We start from the raw sequence: 19,052 nt of genomic DNA, 5'->3' as shown, positions 1-19,052 counted from the left end.
TTTAGGTATGTGTATTCAGATCTTAGGATATGAATCCATTAAACAGTCTGACGTGTGTTTGAATGTCACTGCTCCCTTAATCCATCAATTTAGACATTTAAATCCCTAATAAACTTTGGTGCAATAATGCATAATCTGTAATGTAAACACTTTATAGTATTTGCATTTATTAATGTCAACATTCTCAGATACTTTCCAGAATACTACCTTACAATTTACCTCAGACACTCCCAAACTTTACTTGAAGTTAATTTTCCGTTCATTTGATTAAGTCTTGTGTAAGTAACAGTAAAAAAAAAAAAAAAAAACCCAGAAAATACACAAATTTACTTCGCAACATTTGATTTATTTTGAACAATAGCAAAGCCATCTCACAGAGACTACTTTGAATTACACAGAATGCAAATAAATATATATAGGACCATAGTAGAATTAAGGACATTACAAAATTATTTACAACACTTTGAATAGTGCAAAACCACACAAATACTGCCCTCATCATTGAGATTCTTGCATTGAGTCCATTCGAGGACAGTGGATGTGTGTGCTGCCTCCTGGTGGAGGATTATAAGAACTGACAGTACTGTATACGGCAATGTTGACAAAAACCTTAGCTGAACAGATGTATACGACTCTCCTGAAATGAGATGTGGCAGAAGTAAACTCACTTGCTACATCTTGTCAAGAAGAGCTTCCACAACAAAGGTGATGTTAAGTCACTGAGATGTGGTGTGGGATATGCATTGTTAGTTTAAAAAGGTCATAAGAGGGTGAATAATGGAAAAGCGAGCATTCTGAGAAGCTGAATACAGTTATATCAGTTAATAAAGTCAAGTGAATCTTGATGAAAAGTAGTGTTCTCTCTCTCTCTCTCTCTCAAAGGGACGTTAGAGAAACCACCAAAGCCTAGATGAACAAAATGTGAACCCCATCACGAGCACTAGACTTTGAAATGACAAAAGAAAAGCTGAAAACCTAAAACCACGTGGCAGGTAGTGCCCACCACCCCTGAGTGAAAACAATTTAAAAAGAGGTCTTAGCACCGTCAGATACCACAGAACGCCAGTTTTGCCATTTCATCTCAAACCAATCATGGTGCCTTGGATTGTGACAGGCACAACACATTTTTAAAGTGCGCTCGCTCGCTTGAGCTATTCCTTCCACTCACAACTTTGTTTTTTTTTTTTTGTTTTTTTTTAAATTCGTACACAATTTCTTCCCCACAAATATCAAGCGCCATTTAAAAACAGCACACAAAGATAAATCACATTTTGCCATGCATAATAATTTGTTGCATATTGAAATTTTCTTTTTGGGACCACTCTTTTTTTTTTTTTGCTGTTGAAAACTTGGACCTTACTAGCAAATGTGGTTTCAAATTCTCCTCTTTTTCTGACCAGAGTGAGAACACATATACAGTATCAGTCAAGTGTCGATATCGCAGACACATGCATGAACATTAGAAATACATTATCGGTGCTACTTTAAATAACCTGAAAATTCTAGAAATGCCACTTGGTCCTCAAGAGGCTAGTCAAAGAGAGAGGTTTGTACTTCAACACATTGTGGTCATTTCTTTTCCTGGTAGACAGGTACATCAACAGAAATCTGAACCGGACAGAACTCAAATCTAGAAAAGCTGTACACAGAAAGACAACCTCCTCATGTCCTATCGTACTAAATATTTGTGCATTGATGATGCATTCATCCAGTAGAGACTGGAGGGAAAATAACCTCTGAGCATTGATCATTAAACAGGTTTAAATCATGCCAAAGACGAGGAAAAGTAATACTGCAATCACTGCTTGATTTGGAGAAAGAGAGAAAGGATAAAGACCATCAGGAGAGGATCAAGCCTCTTTGGGCTGATCTGAATTTTAGAGCTGAGACATCATCATTTCAACCCACAGCTGATTAAGGAAGATAGCCATCGAAGAGAAGTACCCAAAAGTTACTGAATATAAGGATAGAGACACGTTTGTTTATACTGCTGATAGATGGAAGGGTAAATAAGAGATAGAAAAATCATTTAAAAGTCATCTCTGTGCACTCATGCAAAAGTTGCGCACCGTGTGCATTTTGGCTATGCATAGCGCTACGTCTCCGATGTTGAGGTGCAATAATAAGCGCTACAGCTTGGCTAATGCTGATTGGTATAGCCCTGTTCAAACTGCATGCTCAGCGAGAAGAATACGTATGAAGGACAATGGATAACATAATTTCACAGATGTGGAACAGTTTCTGTCAGACAAGTGTCCCTAGTGTGGCACCTCGCTAAGTTAGAGCCGTTTGGCTTTGGTTTGAAATGACAGACACGCTGCAACCAGGCAGTGTGTGTATGCATTTTGGCTCGGCTCTGTGTGTGTATATAAGTCGTGGCATGTCCTTTACCTGCTGCACTAGGAGAAAGTATAGCCCTTCAAGTTAACAAGTTGTCTCTGAAATTGCACAGGGTTGGCCACTCTTCCTCTATCCAACAGTGTTTGGCCATGTTGGGAGCACAGTCTTGAGTACATTAACTTTCTCCCGCTGGGTTCTGCTGGAAAAAGGCCGAAGTAATCCTCCAATCACAAGTCAACCAATCTCTCCTTCACACATCGAGTGTTATGTGTCTTTGTGGTACCTGTGAAAAAGACGAAATGAAACCAGTTGAGTGTGGCATAACAAAAGCTCCCACTGAATACACATCTAACGACATTCAAGTGCTTAGTTACTGGCAGCAGGGCTACACCTTTTACAGGAATTGATGTGACCTGCTTCTTTGAAACAGAAGAAAGCCAGTTACGCAACACCGCAAACACCAGATTAGAGGTGATATCAATCTAGATATTTTAAGATATATTAGATAAGTATTACCTGCAAATATACATAACTACAACATGGCAACAGCAATGTATGCTTTTTGTAACATTCCTATTGAGATGGAAACACATCTGACAAATTAAGCAGTTTCTGTGCATGTTGTTCACTGCATTGTAGACAAGAGTATTAATGAAGCATCTTACTCCTCAAGCTGTAGCCATTTGCCTCAAATGATCATTACATCGTGTAAGTTATGCTTGAGGTGAATCAGATATGTTTGTTATTTTAGACCCTTGTGAAACTACAGGTCTGAAACCACTGGTTTGTTAAGAAAGGAGAATTATTGGAGAAAGAAGGTTGTCAGTCTTATGTTTTTTTCCAATCAGCTGAATTTGTCTTTAATTCAGACAACTTTTAGATACTATATGAGCTGCCTGCTTAACCCATGAATCTCTTTGGTGGCTGCAGTTTTAGGGGTGTTTTATGTAAGATTATGTTCATGAGAGAAAATAACCGACTGAAGAAAATACATCCGTCAAGAGAAACAGAGATACATAAGACTTCTTACCCGCTCTGTAAGGTGAACTCAGGCAGTGCACCTAAGGATGTCAACTGTTCCTCCAGGGCCACGATACGTAAACCGATGTAGCCTGAAGACAGCAGCAGCAGCACAATCCTGTAATATGAAGAAAATATGATCAGTCACATTTATTGCCTTTTCACTACTTCTTTAAAATCAGACTAACAAGTCATTTTAGTGCCAGGTGAACTGATTCCACTAACTGGAACTGCAATAAACTGCAATAAACAGCTCACTACCTTCACACTGTGGGCCAATTATATAAGCAGGCAGAAAAACAAGGCTTTAAAAGTGATACTCATGTTAACAAGTGAAAAACAAAGTTTAAAGAGACTGTTATGCGTTTCTTTTATTAGCTATCAAACACCAGTTTACAAAAACATATAAAAAGGTTGGCAGGCTATGATCATCATGTAATGAGATTCTACAAGATCACCCGGTTTTTCTAACTACCAGGACAGGTTTCTGAGATTCTTCAACCTTTCCTTTAAGGAGTGTGACTTTGACAGTGAGAAGCAGATTTAGATTAACACACAGGAAGATAAAGCATCGGATTAAGGGAGAGGGGAGGGTGGGAGGGAGGAGAAGACAGAACAGACCAGAAAGGAAGCGCTACTTACAATATCAAGTAAATGAAGAGTAGGGTGTTGAGGGTGCTGGCCTCTCTCTGAACCAGCAGGGACTTGGCCTTCTCAGTCACATTCCAAACCCACGATCCACCTGAAGCAGGGAAAGGAAATGTGGGGATAGCATAAATATCAATGTCATGTTGGTAATTTGTACCCTTGTTTTTTTCCCCCCTCAATGTGTTTTATTTGTCTACAGTATCATGCATATTTTGTCAACATTTGAAGAGAGTGAGATGCAAAATGAAGCTGAGAGAAAACAGAAAAATGATCTCAAAATTATGAAAACCATGATGATTAAAAAAAAGAAATGGTGGATTACTCTGCATTTTTACAAGCTTTCAAACAGACATTTTCCAACTAACACTTTCTAAATTTGTATCTGTGTATGGATCATAAGACACTTTACACCGCAGGCCCCTAAAGTGCTTAAAATGAAAGTCAGTAGTCTACCAGGTGCTTTGCTAATTAAACTAGCCAATCACAGCCAGTTCTCCTTTGCTATTGACTTCTGTTAACTGCCGAACAACTGTGTGGGTGTGTGTTTTATTACCTGATACTGACAGTTCCTCAGAAGACGAACTATCACTCTGCTGCATGTGCGTGCTCCTGAAAGTGGAGTCATTTCCATTAGGCACTGCCTCTGAAGGAGGAATGAAGAGAGAGAGAGAGAGAAAAGAAATCAATGTTAGACTGCTATTAGACCTTGGACTCTATGTGTCAGTTGCCTGGAACAGAACTGGGAAAAAGAGATAACAGCACCAAAACAACAACTGTCAACAGCTGATGATTAGGATTTCTTTCCACTGAAATAAACATCCCAATAGAGGCTACAATACATCAAGAGTAACTTAAAATTTGAATTTCCTCTTAACATTTCTTTACCACGCATGATCATTCTAGGTACAGGTAATATTTTTATACTACTTGTATTACCTAGCATGTAAACATAAAATAAAAGGGACTGGTGTTGACCTCTCACCTCTGAGTGGTCTGTGCAGAGGCTGGTCCTGTAATAACTGTGACTCAGAGCCATCAAACTGGTCAAAGCTGTCGTCCAGACTGGACTGACTGGAGTTCTGTCAAGACAAGAGACAAAGGAATACAGTCAGAAATTACTTACTAGGTTTGAAGTTTTTGTTAACTTGTCCAAATAGCAGGTGCATCTCATAACTCATCTATATGCACAATTCTGTGCATATAGATGAGTCACTCAGCAATATAGAAGAAGAAGACTCTTACCACAAGTTTGCTCTTGTCAAAGCTGTTCTCAGCTGAGGAGAAGACAGGGCTACTATTTGGGCTGGTGTCCTGTAACAGAAAGAAATATTTAGCTTGTATGTATCAAAAACTAATTTTTTGCCTATTAGCTGATGTGCTTATTAGGAAGTCAGTCAGACAACAGACACAGTGCATATCTGAGAACCTTTAACATTTGACCTGAACCACTCACCTCTAACTGAGGAGATACTGAACGCAGCAGTTGATAACATGATTCTCTGTTCCGCAACGACACAAACAGGTACTGAACAATAAGAGGGAAAAGAAAAAAAAAACAGAATATTAGCCACCATAAAATACACGCAGTCAGTGATCAGATTATATGTACTGTAAGGCAAAGTTCAATGTGGTCCAACAAGGCTCCCGATTGTATGGGCTTATCAAATATTTATTAAGATGGGGTTGTGTGGGGCTGGAGGTGAGAAACTTACCTTTTCTCCTTCTGTGGTCCGGATTGACAAGGCATTGGGTACGAGCAAAGCTGTGTTCTGCTTCTTCACTATGCGGATGCAGGAAACTGGAATCACTACCTGCGAGAGCACACAGCCACACAGAAAATATTTTATTTTTTCCAAGATTAAAATTATGACAAAAAAAGTATTTATAATAAATAAAAAATACTGATGTCAACAAATTTAGGAATGGATGTTAAGATTTTAAAGTAAAAATCAAAGCCAGATGGAATGAGGAGCAAGGCTGAGCTACCTTAGTGTCCTTGAGCAGAACTGAGGAGTAGAAACAGGCGTTGCTGTCAGTGATGTACAGCCGACCATGGTAGGGCACTTCCTTCTGCAGGGCACAGATGTATGCTACAAAAGGAGGGGGAGCACACACACTTTTAGTTTTATACATTTCTTTAATTGATCAAGTCATTCTTTCTCTTTCATTTCTGTCTACCTACCGTGTATTAAGTCTTCGCTCTCGGGAATGTCTGGAAACAACTTGTGGAATGTCTTGTTGTGCTTTATGAAACTCTAGAAGAGAGAAGAGAAAATTGCACATAGGAATGTAAATCAAGAAACAGGACACTTCAAATGATAAGTAGACAGTACTGGACTGTGTTGGCTCGAGAGCACAAATGAGTGAGTAGTTTGAGGCCACATAAACATTCACTTAAGACAAAAATCAATAGTATGGTGTACTGAAAATATCAAAAATGTTTGTTCTTACACCTGAAGAGACCATTTTATTTCCTCAAATACATAAATTAAAGTTAAGGTGGACTTACGCTTTGTGTGCCAGTGCCCTCCGTCCTCTCAAAACCTTTGCTGTCAACCTCAAAGGTCTGTGACCTGCAGAAACAGAAAAGGAAGTCTGTGGTTTCAGTGTCTGTGAGAAAATACAACTGGACTGCAAACTGCAACACTATACTGTGTATGTATTTTCAAACCTACTACGACTGTTAGAAATAGGCAGAGCTTCAATAACATGAGAAAACGAGTTATGTTGCTGTTTAAAAGTAAACAACGCACCAGCCAGCGGTCAAAAATGTAGTTTCCTGACATATATGTACTTATGTCGACAACAGAGGTACACATTATTTAACTTGAAAGCATCATACGACTCAGATACCTTATCCTTAAAAAGCAATAAAGATGGCGTCACTGCATAGTCTAAAGTTAATCAAAGGTGATTTTAACCTAAAATGTAACTGGTGGCTGTTTTCTCATGTTTGCATCACAGAGTTGCTTAAGTAACGTAGGAGAGTGTGTTCACACTGACCAATCTATCTTTTTTCCCTACTTCACTAAAGATTGGTTAGATTATATGGCTAAAAGTGGTTTGGTGATCACTCTGCCATGTAGGCAGCAGAAGAGAGAAAAAAATTCTCTTCACACTAATAAAAATCACTAATCTATTTCAAACATCTGAATCATGTGAGAGGACAGTCAGTCTACAACTGCGGTGCAGTCATGAGTGTTTCACGACTTAACAACAGCTGACAGCTGGTTCAGGTCTTGTGATGCGTGTTCAGAATAGCTGCGAGTCTCCTCTACATCAAATGTTTCATTTTACGCATTTCTAGACTGTGGAATATTTTTTTATTCCATCTATTAAAACTTTTAAACAGTCTGCAGGTTTCATTAGATTTTAGATTTAAAATGGAACAGTTTTACAACCTGAAATATATGTGAAAGTCATATAATCTCTCAGCAGGTATAGATCTGTGTAATTGAGCTGATAGTCACAGGGAAACGGCTTATCAAGAAATATTTTAGATATTTTGAGGCCTTTTCCACATCCTGCAGACATCTTGTGACTTGTGAAAGACTTGTGAGTCTTACCTGATGGCTACTTGTCTGGTGAGGGTTTTTTGCTGTTGCTGGATCTCGAGCTCGGCAGCCTCCAGGCTCAAGGCTTTCCTGGTCTCCAGCTTCTTGATGCTGCCATTGCTTAAACTGCTCCTGCTTTTCTTCACTTTGGCTGGCAGCCCGCCACCACTGCTCTCTACTGGGTAGTTGCTGGACATCGGAAAAGAAGCAGGACTTTAGCAACATGCAAAAAAAACAGAATCACTTTCATGTGCATACACAATAAGCACGTAGAAATGAGTTTTGAGTTCTTGCAAAGAGATCAACTTGATACACGGACCCAAGACACCTACTGATAAAGCTCGTCAACCTCTGCACATTCAAAAATAGCACGACTCTACAGCAGAAATTTCACAGTAAGATCACAGATGATTCATAGAGAAAGGCTACTGATCAGAAGATTAAAATAAAACCAGAAGACGTCAACATCAACCAATTTCTCCCACATCTTTAAGCGTCTCTGCAAAGACGCCTGTCACTATCTCCTGTATTCTGCTGAGTGTTATCATCTAGCACCACAGAACAACCAGAGACAGACTGATAGCTCAAGTTCTCTGCATTTTAGCAGCACATATCAGACTTCACATCGACCATTTGGTTGCTTCGAGTTCAAAATCACCATATTAGGTCTTATTCATTGACGAAATCGCTCCATTTCTACGAAAAGTTACGGCTATGTTGTGACTGGATTGACATTTCACAGACAAAAAGGGCTTATCTTTATGATGTGTTGGACAAGGTTGTTCTTTTCCAGATCAGAACGCTATATTGATAGCAGTTGCGTCAGAGCTCTGACTGCGGCTGTATAATTACACCTACTAGCCTGTTTACGAGCTGAGCGACGTAGGGCTCATATTCTAAAACTGACAAGCCTCTCTGAGTATGCCCTTTCAATAGACTGTAAAAGACAAACATTAAAAGGAAAGGTTGCAGGATTCACTACAGCCAGAGAAGAAATGTGCCACAAATTCAATAAAAGAGACTAAATCATAACACAAGACAAAACTTAGTGTCAGAGTAAATCCCCAGTGAAAAAAAATCCTGAAACAAACAACAACAAAAAAAACCCAAACAACCTTGACTTATCACAGCTGCTTAAAAAACAACAACAACAAAAACCACCTTACCTGGTAAATTTAAATCTCTTTGATGAACGAAAACTCATATACCTACTGACAGTAGGCATTTCCTTTTTTTAAAAGAAAAAAAAATAATCCAAACGCTTTATTCTCTAGAAGTTATATTCACTGGCCTCACTCCATCAATGCTGGGAAGTTAAAAAAAAACCAAAAAAAAACCCCCACCAAAATAATAAAACACTAACCCTAACCCAAAAACAAGTTTTATAGTCCCCTTAATGTTCTAAATGTGTGGTACAAAATGAGTTTTTGTGGTAGTTAAGCTACGGTTCTGTACCACATCCTGCCAGAAAAAACTGTTGCTGTGTTGTTATATGAATGTGCTGGCAAAGAGGAAGCCACTTTGTGCCGAGAATGGTGTGACACTCCGTAGTGGGTGACGTCAAACTCAACCACTCCCCCAGATTCAAACAGGCATGAAAGAGTCGAGCGTACACAATCTCTCCTCATGCACATGCGCACACACACACACACACAAAAAGCAAAACACAGGCAGTAACATGTTGAAGAAAAAAAAAAAAAAAGGCCCATCCCTTAAAATCTTCCACTGACAAACATTATCCAATATCAAAATCCTTTCTTGTTGGGATTTGTTCTGGGAGGTGAGGAAGGTGCAGAGACTTTTTCAAAAAAAAAAAAAACAGCTCTGTTTGTGAGACGGACATTAAAATACTTGTGAGGTGCTCAGACTGGCCCATCTGGCCTGATCTAGGAGTGGTGCGTTTGCTATGTCTCCCTTGAGGCAATGAATCTAATCAAGGAGGTAGAGGAACAACATAAAGACTCTCCCTTAATCTCACTCAAAATGTTAAAAACTATGTTGAAAGAAGTCAAATATTTGAAAAAAAAACTGGCTGCACAATATTAAAATAAATATTATTTTCAGTGCATCCTTAAGATTCCTGATGGAGTCGTTTGTCCTACTTTATTTGAACCTGTCAGTAACCCTTGACTCATATTTGGACTATTTCTCTTTCGTGTCACCTGAGTAATTGGGGTAAAGGTCAGAAGGAAAAAGAAAAACGTGAACTGCGGCTTCAGCTCAATGTCTACTCTGTCATTAGGCTTGACTGCATTACCCGAGTGAAGCGAAAGTTAAAAGGTGGCGGGTTAATTTCAGCTGTAGCTTGTTGCTTTCTTTACTCCAGACACTTCAGCAGGTATCCAACCATAATACAGACATCCTGTTATATTCTTAGATATAAACACTTAGGATATGAAAGTATCCAAAAGCAGCTAGTTATGTTTGGATAAACCAGCTACTGAGACTTATATTAAGACAACAATCCCAGAATCATCACTAAATCATTGACTAAGTGTCTGCCTGTGCTCACCTGACCTATTTCCACTTGACAGAGTGTTACAGTAACACGGCAATAGAGGCAATATTCAAAGGCTATTAAATGTTTGAATTTCCCAACAACTTCCGCTCTGTACTTACGACTAACCGTAACCATTAACAAGATCCAGCTGATAGAATTTCCTGTAACACTCAGGAAGCCACTAGCGCCTATCTGTTGTTTGAGTAGGGCATTATCTATATTTACAAGAACACTGTATGGAAAAAAACTATAACTTCAGGTTTAGGGTGGTTGTTTCTCCACAGATGCTTATCTTGTGCTCCAACACTGTTTTGAGCATAGAAAACTGCATTCCTTGGTGATGCTGTCACTGAAAGGTAATGGTATTATTCAGATGACAATTATCTGAACCCTCGTAAGCATGTCTCTGCAGTTTAGGTCAATACACACAAATAGTCTGGCACTCAGACATCTGATGTACTATATATAGTGTTCCAGGAAATATTGCCATTGTAACTATACTGTCAGGTTAAAAAGTACTGTTTAGAAACAGGAACAGCCCTGACAAAAATAAAAGTAATAATGAAATTGAAAATGCAATGATATAAAAATCTGTTATCTACTAGTGAAACATTCACATATATTTGCCATATGTTTACATGCCAAGCTTATAAAGATTGTGTCAATGGATTAAAGAGAGTCTAACAGCCTATAAAAATGTTCAAGGCCAAAGCCATCAAGAGTGGACATGCGCATGGCAGTAGCCAGTATGAAAAAGTGGAGTCACCAAAAGGTAACAACATAGGAAAAACATCACAATCAAATGACCTATGTGCTACATCAATCTGCTGTTTCTTGATGATCGCATTCACATTTACAACATTAGAGGTGGCCTATATAAAATGAGTAAGCAATGGGCAGGCAGAGGCCTTGAGCTCTGACCTACTTCCTTGTTGAAGCACCATCTCATACTACCTGGCCCAGTCAATGCTGGTTCTAGTTTGAGGCCAAGGATAGGCATATCAAATTATCTGCAGCGGTGGATTAACATGGGCATGCATGAGGTAATAGGGGCATGTTTATCTGGACTCACTCCAGAGTGGAGGATAACAAGCACAAACAAGAACATCGCATGATGTGGCATGTTCTGTGAAATATACATAACGGACATACACATTACAGTTGATGTATTTTTTTTTAATCTGCATTTGTTCTGGTTGACCAAACAAAATCACTTCATCACAGAATCTTGATGGTCATTAGCTCAGATCTGTGACCACTGCTATGCCAGCACGTTTTCCTGGACTCACAAAGTAATCTTTGAGAAAACAACAAATCAACTGAACTTTTTGCAGACCCAGGGGCTGTTGATCACAAAAAAAAACTAATCTAATTTGAAGCACAGATATGAGACTGAATTGGACATGACATGTCTGGCAATGCCTTGGCTTTAAAAAAAAAAACAAAAAACAAAAAACTTAGCCTTTCAAGATTCTTTCCCACAGGCTGGTGGAAGAAAACATGCAGCCAGCCCTAATTTTAAAATACAGGGAAAACACAGACAACCAATGGGCCAACATTTACTCAAATATTAATCAAGTCAGCCCTGCCTTATCTGAGACACAGTTTGAGAAGCAATGGCCGATACAAGTAACTAGATACATTTTCTTGCCTCACCTTCCCAGATCCTCAGAGCAATAAGAATCAGCCACAGCACCCTGGCGGTTCAACAAGCTTTTCCCTTTCTCCATGACTGACCAAGTTTTCCCTTCACCTTTTCCACAAAAGCTCTACAAAGCTTGTAGCCACCGTTGCTAAAGACAGCCAAATGACAGAGAATGGCAGTCGCACCTTTTGCACTTAGACCCCAAGCAGTGACTGCCAAATGTAATGGGTGCAAAGGTCTTTTTTTACTGCAACAGTTTAAAACACGCAAGAACTGAACATGAGCATAGTACCTGAAATATAAAGTGAGAGAGACAAAAACAAAGGCAGGGGCGAAAAGAAAGGGAAGTAGCAAAGAAAAGAATGGTTGGGTTTCAAGCTCAAAATGCCCTCCTGAGTTTTGTCTTTTCTGATGCAGTCTCAGCCTGTGTTGTTGTGGAAAAAGGTTAACAATTATTAACAGTAGGAGGTAGATGGTGGAAATGTGGGGGGTGAGAGACATGTTGCTAGGTTATTCTCAGTTTAAAAAGCCCTTACAACATACAACATTCAATGGCCTGTTCTCATTAACAACAAGGAGATGGCTTTAAAAGCTGCCAATACAATGTGCTTGACAATAGTAAGCCCATACCCTTTGTGGAGGGTGTAAAAGGGGCCATAGCACACAAGAATTTTTGTATTTGAATGGGGGAGAAAAGGAGAAAATCTCAGGAGCTGCAACAATAATAATAATAAAAAAAAGTAATAAAAATCTAGTAAACTGTAAATGTAGCAGACCCTTGTTTCATTCACAAATCTCAGCTGAGAGCCACTGTTCATCATTAGGCTATTCCTACACCTCTGACATCACCCTCCAAGAAACGCAATCAGATAGATGAAGTCCAGCTGCACTTAGTCACCACATATCATTCCTTACCTCTCTTGTCTAACCACCACCTGCCACCGTAACCACTTGGGGCTGGGCAAGAGAAATGCTGTCGGACGGCTGTGTTATAAATAGTGCCATAATCAAAAATGGCATAGGTTTGATCCTCGCTTCAGGCATGTGGCCTCTCAAGGTGCTTGAGCGCAACAATGAACTTCCTGATCACCAACAGACTAGTTGTGTTACGGAACGTAGTTAATCCATATATATCCCCCCCCCTCGGTTTGGCACACATCTAAACTGTGGATTAATTGCAAAATTTAAATTTAAAATTTAAATTTTAATTTAATAATTGCAAAGTAAACAAACTTCTGTAGCTACAATTCATGGACAGACAGTGTGTTGCTAACATGGATTTTGAAAAGCAACAACCAAACCAGCATTTAACGGGTCCAAAGTGACATTTTCAGGTACGTTTACATTCTGTTTAATGTGCTCCAGCTGAGCAGCTCATTAGCTATGTAGTTGCTAACTGACATTAGCGGTGCACTGTTCCTTAAATCCAGTATTCACTTCTCACATCTCTTATCCTGACTGCACAGGGTCATTTCCTTAACCTCTTCTGAGATGATGGTAAGATTTCACAACATATAGATCAATAGGAACGCTGTATTTCTACCATTTACCTCACGATTGTCGCAATAAAAGATAAAATAGTTGCCACCGTGAAATGGGTTTATCTATTACTCCAACTGGACTTCCTAGATCAAATTTCAGTTTTAACTTGGGGCTGTCGCTTAGTTGCCTGTGTAGCAACATAGGTTACTCTTTTTGGCCTGGCCAGCTAAATAAATACGGAATATAATGTGATCATTCTGTATATCTGCATCATAATGCCTGCCAGTTGAACTAAAGGTGATATATTTCATCACTTATTTACCTCATACAATAAATTACAACATACAATGCTTGTGTACATACTGTACTTTATGAGCTTTTCTGAGCAGTAATTCTTCCCCGTGTTTGTCGATCTTCATTTTATCAACAGTTAGGACTTGCACAATACTTATGACTTCACGCTATCACAATAGCCACATTCATCTTTGTTCTAAAAATAACTCATATTATATTATGTGCAAAAATGTTAGCTGATAATTTGATGAAATATGTAGGGCATTTATGTGGCACTGTAGACGTGGTGGTGACAGTAAACTGAGTTGTTGCTGTTGGGGGTGACAGTCTAAACATTTAGACATGCATATGCTGCTGATACTCTCCCTAGTATTATGTCAAACAGGGTAGAATATTGTTTTTTTCTGCTCAATGACCTACAATTCATTTTATCTACACTAAACTTATAAACAATAACAAGATGGCTTAATGTATGCAAATTCACTGGAAAGGAGCTTTGACTGAGGCAGAGGCTAACTCTCTAGCCCTGGACATTTCCAACCAGCAAAAGAAGTCCTCTGGGTATAGAGTTATGATGCTTTCATTTGCCGTCTTGGGTGAGACAGATGATCCCAAAGGTCCTGCTGCAGACGTCAGCAGGGCTGCAGTGCTAGTTCCCTTAGACAAAAATGCTTCTGTAAGAAATGCTTACGTCTAAGCTACAGCCAACATTACTACCGTGACAAAATGAGTCCCAGGCTCACATGTGAGGCTGAGAAAAGTTTAATTTGCATGAAATCTCTGAGAATTTGCGGGACCAAATAGTGTGAGAGCACCATCTCCTGGATAGCCGTGGATAATTTTTCTACATGTGAACTGCTGATTCTCTATCAACCAATCAAAACTAGTTTATTTCAAAGCAAAACAACCACGTGTTGTAGCGGTGCTTTATTAAGCCAAATGGGACTGTTTGGATGTTGAAGTTTTTGCAAAACAAACCAGTCCAGTAACTTCAACAAAACCACATATTACAACCACTTTATGATAACTAAGTAACAAATAAATCATTTTCAAATTGAAAAAATTAAAGGCAACACAAAATATTATTTTGGGATGGACTGAAAGTGATTATGTGTCTGCTTGTACAGTATGCAAGTGTGCACGCGTGTGAGCTTCAATAGAGCAGTCAGGAGGGGCAGGGAATCGAGCCAGTGGTCATGGTAAAAAAAAAAAACACACAGCCTCAGGCGCTCTGCCAGGGCTCAGTCTGCAGGAAAACTGTGCGTGTGTGTGTGCCAAGTGGAACACAGAGTGTGTCTGTGTGCATGTGTCACAGAGTGAGCATGCGTGTGTTTAAGTGGGAAGTCATGTGGCCCTGCGCACGCAGCATCTCCCTCCACTTCCTCTGTGCTAACTGGGCACAGAGACAGAGAAGGTCTTTCTTCAAGGCGTCTCAGAGTACTCTCAGTGACCAGGCATGTGAGCAAGGGGGATTGTGTGGTGCGGTGGTGGTGGTGGCTGGAAAATCCCACCTGATTTTCAAATCAAACGGTAGGCCACTCTACTGTATACAAGGGTGGCTGGGATTTAATCTTCAGTAAAATTTTGTTGATCTCAGCTTGATATCCAAAACTATTTCATGTGCCAAAGCTATTTCCAAATGAATGGCAGTTTCACTAATACTACTGAAAATCTGGTACAATCCAGTTTACGGCTGAAAAACTTTTACCCATCTTAACTTTCTAGATGATCTTATATACCATATAGCAGAGAGAGATTCATCCATGTACCATTGAGGGCAAAGTGTATACAGATCTACAGGACTAAAGCAGGCTCACCTGCTGCATCACCTGTCCTTGAGTACTTCTGATCCCATAGTTAATCTGGTTAGGTTACACATCACAAATTTGATTAGATAAGGTGTTGATTTTTTTTCATCATAGTGTTTTAAATCAGAATTTCTATCATACCAAACATTATTTGGCTGTTAAAAGCTGAGCGAAACACTGACATGTTTTTTTAGATAAGCACGCATAAGGACTCGTGTCTAAAATGAGCCTGAGCCATTACAACTAACTACATCTGGTGGAATTCACCAGGCTACTGCGAGTACCAGAAGGTGAAAGAGGAAAGGAGAATATAGCCTTTTTTCTTTACTCTGTTACAAGAGCAGAGTGGTCATTAGCACTAGCCTGACAGAGGCAACACATAGCTTCGACTGTGACCAGCTGGTTAGTATGAAACCCTTCATTTAAGCGATAAAAGTCCTGCAGATGTGGTTTTCATCCTCTAACTTTGGCTTTTCCTCTACGCCTGCAGCACATCTCATAATTTAGACTTACACAATCTTCACTACCCACAGCAGGCAGCTAAGCTCTTTCCTGGGAGCATCTTCCTGGAGCCAACAGGACGCCTGAAAGGCTGCCCCACCCAGCCTATTCCAGGATCCTCCAACTCTGCAAGCTTTGCAGTAATACCAGATTCTTCCCTATTACAACAAGGCATTTCAAATTCTTGTGACTGTGTGCACTGCAAACCTGCATGCAAAGCAAATTATAATGAGCTAGCAAGTAGCTGTTCCGTTTTAGAGGCATGAAGTGTATTAGTTTGCTACTTTCAACTACTTTGTTACTCTTCAACACAATATTTATATTTCTTGGCATTTTCAACGTCATTAGGTATAGTTAGGCTGCATATACAGAGAGGAGTAGAGAGACTATTAGTAGAGAGGAGAGGGAATGACTATTGTTGGAAGTTGCATTTACACCATCAGAGCCTGACACTGCCACAACACTCTCATATATGTATGTGCCTGTGTTGTGGAAACAGATAATCACCCCACATACCATACTACAGACACACCATCACTGTGCTGATAACCAGGAGGCAAAGTCTGATTGGCACAGGGCTCGTGCACTCCAGCAAATGGCTATCTATGGGGAGGAAAGTGAAAGACAAAGCTCAGAGGACGAGGAGTCCTAACAGTGAGATACCAGGAGCGTTTATATAACACCATGTACCACCTGTGGTCGACTCATGGGGGCTAAAAATAGACTTTTCTGAGAAAACATAGACTTGCTCTCCCCATGGGTGACATGTGTATGTGTGTTTCCCTGGGGTGGGGGGAGAAACAAAATATGTGAGGAAGTGTGTGAGTGAATGTGGTATATACGCATAAATGCGTCTCTGCTCTAGATCTCAATAGGACTGGACTGTCTGTGAACAACAAATGGTGAGGCCAATCTGACCCACTTAGGCCAGTGGATGAAGTCATGAAGTCATGAAGTCATGATTTCTGAGCAGCAGGCATAAGAGATTAAGAGCCGACCAGATCTGGACTAGCTTTTCCTTTAGGCCACTCTACCTCATGTACTGCTGTTTGTTTACGCTGCCTGGAATAGATTAGCCAGCTACTAGACACAAACAACAAACACAATACAACATGTTGTAGGGAAAATGTGGATCAACTTTTATGTTGTTTTTGTTCTTGGAAATGTGCTCAATGAGAAAAGAAACAAAAGATTACAAGTGAAATCCCCTGCAGCTGTGTGTTAACAGTACAAGTTCTTAACCGGAAGCCAAATATGAAAGCACAGCATTTTGACTTGACAATTCTCACCCATAGACATACTCCCCACATACCTGGCCAGCAGCCTGTTTTCAAAAGAGTGAAAAACATCCTGTGATGCTGCTGGACACATCGCCAGTGATGTTCCTTTGATAACGAACAGCTGAATACATGACTAAGCAAACGACGACGAATATTGAGCGTAATGTTAATACGTGTAATCTACACACGTAGATTACACATCATCTCTAGTATGGGTTGTGCTAATGTAGCTAACGTGATGCTCCCAACAGCCACTGTTTACAACTGCCGAGTGTATTTGTAACTCGGAGGCCAACAATTACTCTGTTTACTGTTTTATTTCAATGTCAGTGACTGTAAATGATTGTGACACAGTAAATTAGCTGGAAATAATTTAGTTAAATGCCAGCGTATCTTCGGCCAGGCGGACGGCTAACCATGCTAGCATCTATCTACTGACAGACGTACCGTTATTCTTCACTCAAATTACGTACATTACAGACATTAAATTAATTCAGAGAAACATTTTTGCCCTATTCCGTGATAGAGAGTACACAAACGTGACATAGAACAGTTACATTTTTATCGGAAAGGCTGTTGATAGCAAATAAACGTTAACCGTTAGCACCCACACAGTTAATGATGCTCACCGGCAGATAGCAGTTCAGCTAGCCACATTCATTCCTCTTACCTCTCTTTCATGAAGTGCTTGATTCTGACGATGGCCTTCTCGTCGATCTTCCTGAGGAAGGTTTTCAACCTCTCTCTCTTATTTTCGAGCATTCTTCCCTCAGCCAGTGGTGGTCGGTTCGTGTGGAATCGACGCTCCACGCCAAACTCTACTGTTCTTGTTTGGCTTCTGCTTTTTTTTTCTCTCTCTCTCCTCACTTCATCTACGACTGATTAAGATAATGAGCTTAAATCGGACCAAGTCAAGTGACCAATCAGCGTCGACGACGACCAGGGAAAAAACGGTCATGTCAGCCTTGTCATCCAATCAAAACAGGATAGTTGGATAAGATCGACCGCCCATTACCTTATATGGTTTTTGGGTTGTTCCTTATTTTCAGACCATAGAAGGTTGGGCGTGTGTTATTATTGTACTTGCTTGGTCTTTATAATCAATAATTTACATATGGTTTTAACATTGCACGTGTGTGCAGCATAGAGAATACACTCTGTGGCCTAACAGTAGTGCGCTAATGTGCCACATCACACTAAACTGACTCCACAACAGAAAATAACTGTTCTGGTAGGCTACATTAGGGTGGGGCTGTAGCTAATGTTGTTTTACATACTGTTTAACATCCCCAAACAGAAGGCTGAATTTTATTATATACACTTTCTACTGACAATAATAAAAAATAGCACACATCCATCTGAATAACTGCTACTGTAAATTCTCTTAAATACAACAATACACATAGGCACAATAAATCACTATTTCATAAAAATGTACTAAGTCTTTTGTTTGAATGAGCTACAAAAGCTGGCAGCTTGTACCGTTAAAAATTGAAAGTGAATGCCATGAATTACAATGAAATCAATGCGCATTTATTTGAGTTCTCATGAAGGGAAGCAGAAGCCAGTGACTCAGAAAGCTAGTCAACTTCTCAGTTGGTGGCTTTCACTCTGATGTCAAAGCATGAATCCCTTTATCTCAGACCAGCATTGTACAAGCAGCTAATGAAGGGCCATGTCTCTCACCTCCCCCCTCATTGAGAAAAAGGCAACAACTGCAGCAACAAATGGTAAAATCACACACCTACTGAACAATCAGCAGCCCAAGGCCATTAGACCAAAGTTTAGACCGAGTCCAAGTCATTATATAGTCACAATGGATGACTTGTGTGTTGCTTGTGACTACCTTTTGTATTTAAAAAAAGGTTTTTTTTTAATCTGAAAAGCTTTGGTGTGAGTTTCTTGTCACAGCAAGTATTCAGCTAAATATTCTCATATGTCCTTGAGACTGTGTGAGTTTCTGTAGCTGGCCCTGACCTT

At 39.8% G+C, this 19,052-nt stretch overlaps 1 protein-coding gene across 3 annotated transcripts; it reads right to left on the bottom strand.

Annotated features, from left to right (window-relative positions):
• Positions 1-325: 325 nt before the first annotated feature.
• si:zfos-943e10.1 (GRAM domain-containing protein 2B) lies at positions 326-17,946 on the bottom strand. Of its 3 annotated transcripts, none has more exons than XM_067596707.1 (13): positions 17,743-17,946; positions 7,575-7,751; positions 6,518-6,581; positions 6,191-6,263; positions 5,995-6,098; positions 5,721-5,819; positions 5,462-5,533; positions 5,251-5,319; positions 4,991-5,087; positions 4,562-4,651; positions 4,003-4,102; positions 3,371-3,478; positions 326-2,623 (listed from the first exon to the last, which is right to left on the bottom strand). In XM_067596707.1, exons 1-13 carry the CDS (start codon positions 17,832-17,834, stop codon positions 2,605-2,607), a joined length of 1,164 nt encoding a protein of 387 aa, XP_067452808.1. In that variant the 5' UTR covers positions 17,835-17,946; the 3' UTR covers positions 326-2,604. The 3 variants fall into 3 exon arrangements, with proteins under 3 accessions (XP_067452808.1, XP_067452805.1, XP_067452807.1); XM_067596704.1 differs by lacking the exon at positions 17,743-17,946 and adding an exon at positions 11,719-11,876; XM_067596706.1 differs by lacking the exon at positions 17,743-17,946 and adding an exon at positions 8,729-9,074.
• Between the last annotated feature and the right edge of the window lie 1,106 nt (positions 17,947-19,052).

The sequence above is a fragment of the Thunnus thynnus genome, chromosome 8, assembly GCF_963924715.1.
Source record: "Thunnus thynnus chromosome 8, fThuThy2.1, whole genome shotgun sequence".
Lineage (NCBI taxonomy): Eukaryota > Metazoa > Chordata > Actinopteri > Scombriformes > Scombridae > Thunnus > Thunnus thynnus.
The sequence above is the reverse complement of the archived record's forward strand: the minus strand, read 5'-3'. Positions and strand labels throughout refer to the sequence as shown.

Excerpts from the sequence above, each read along its gene's own strand:
- si:zfos-943e10.1 (XM_067596707.1), bottom strand. The coding sequence starts at position 17,834 with ATGCTCGAAAATAAGAGAGAGAGGTTGAAAACCTTCCTCAGGAAGATC. Across the intron at positions 6,099-6,190 it reads GAGCGAAGACTTAATACACG|CATACATCTGTGCCCTGCAG; the intron begins GTAGGTAGACAG and ends CTCCTTTTGTAG. Across the intron at positions 4,103-4,561 it reads TGAGGAACTGTCAGTATCAG|GTGGATCGTGGGTTTGGAAT; the intron begins GTAATAAAACAC and ends TCCCTGCTTCAG.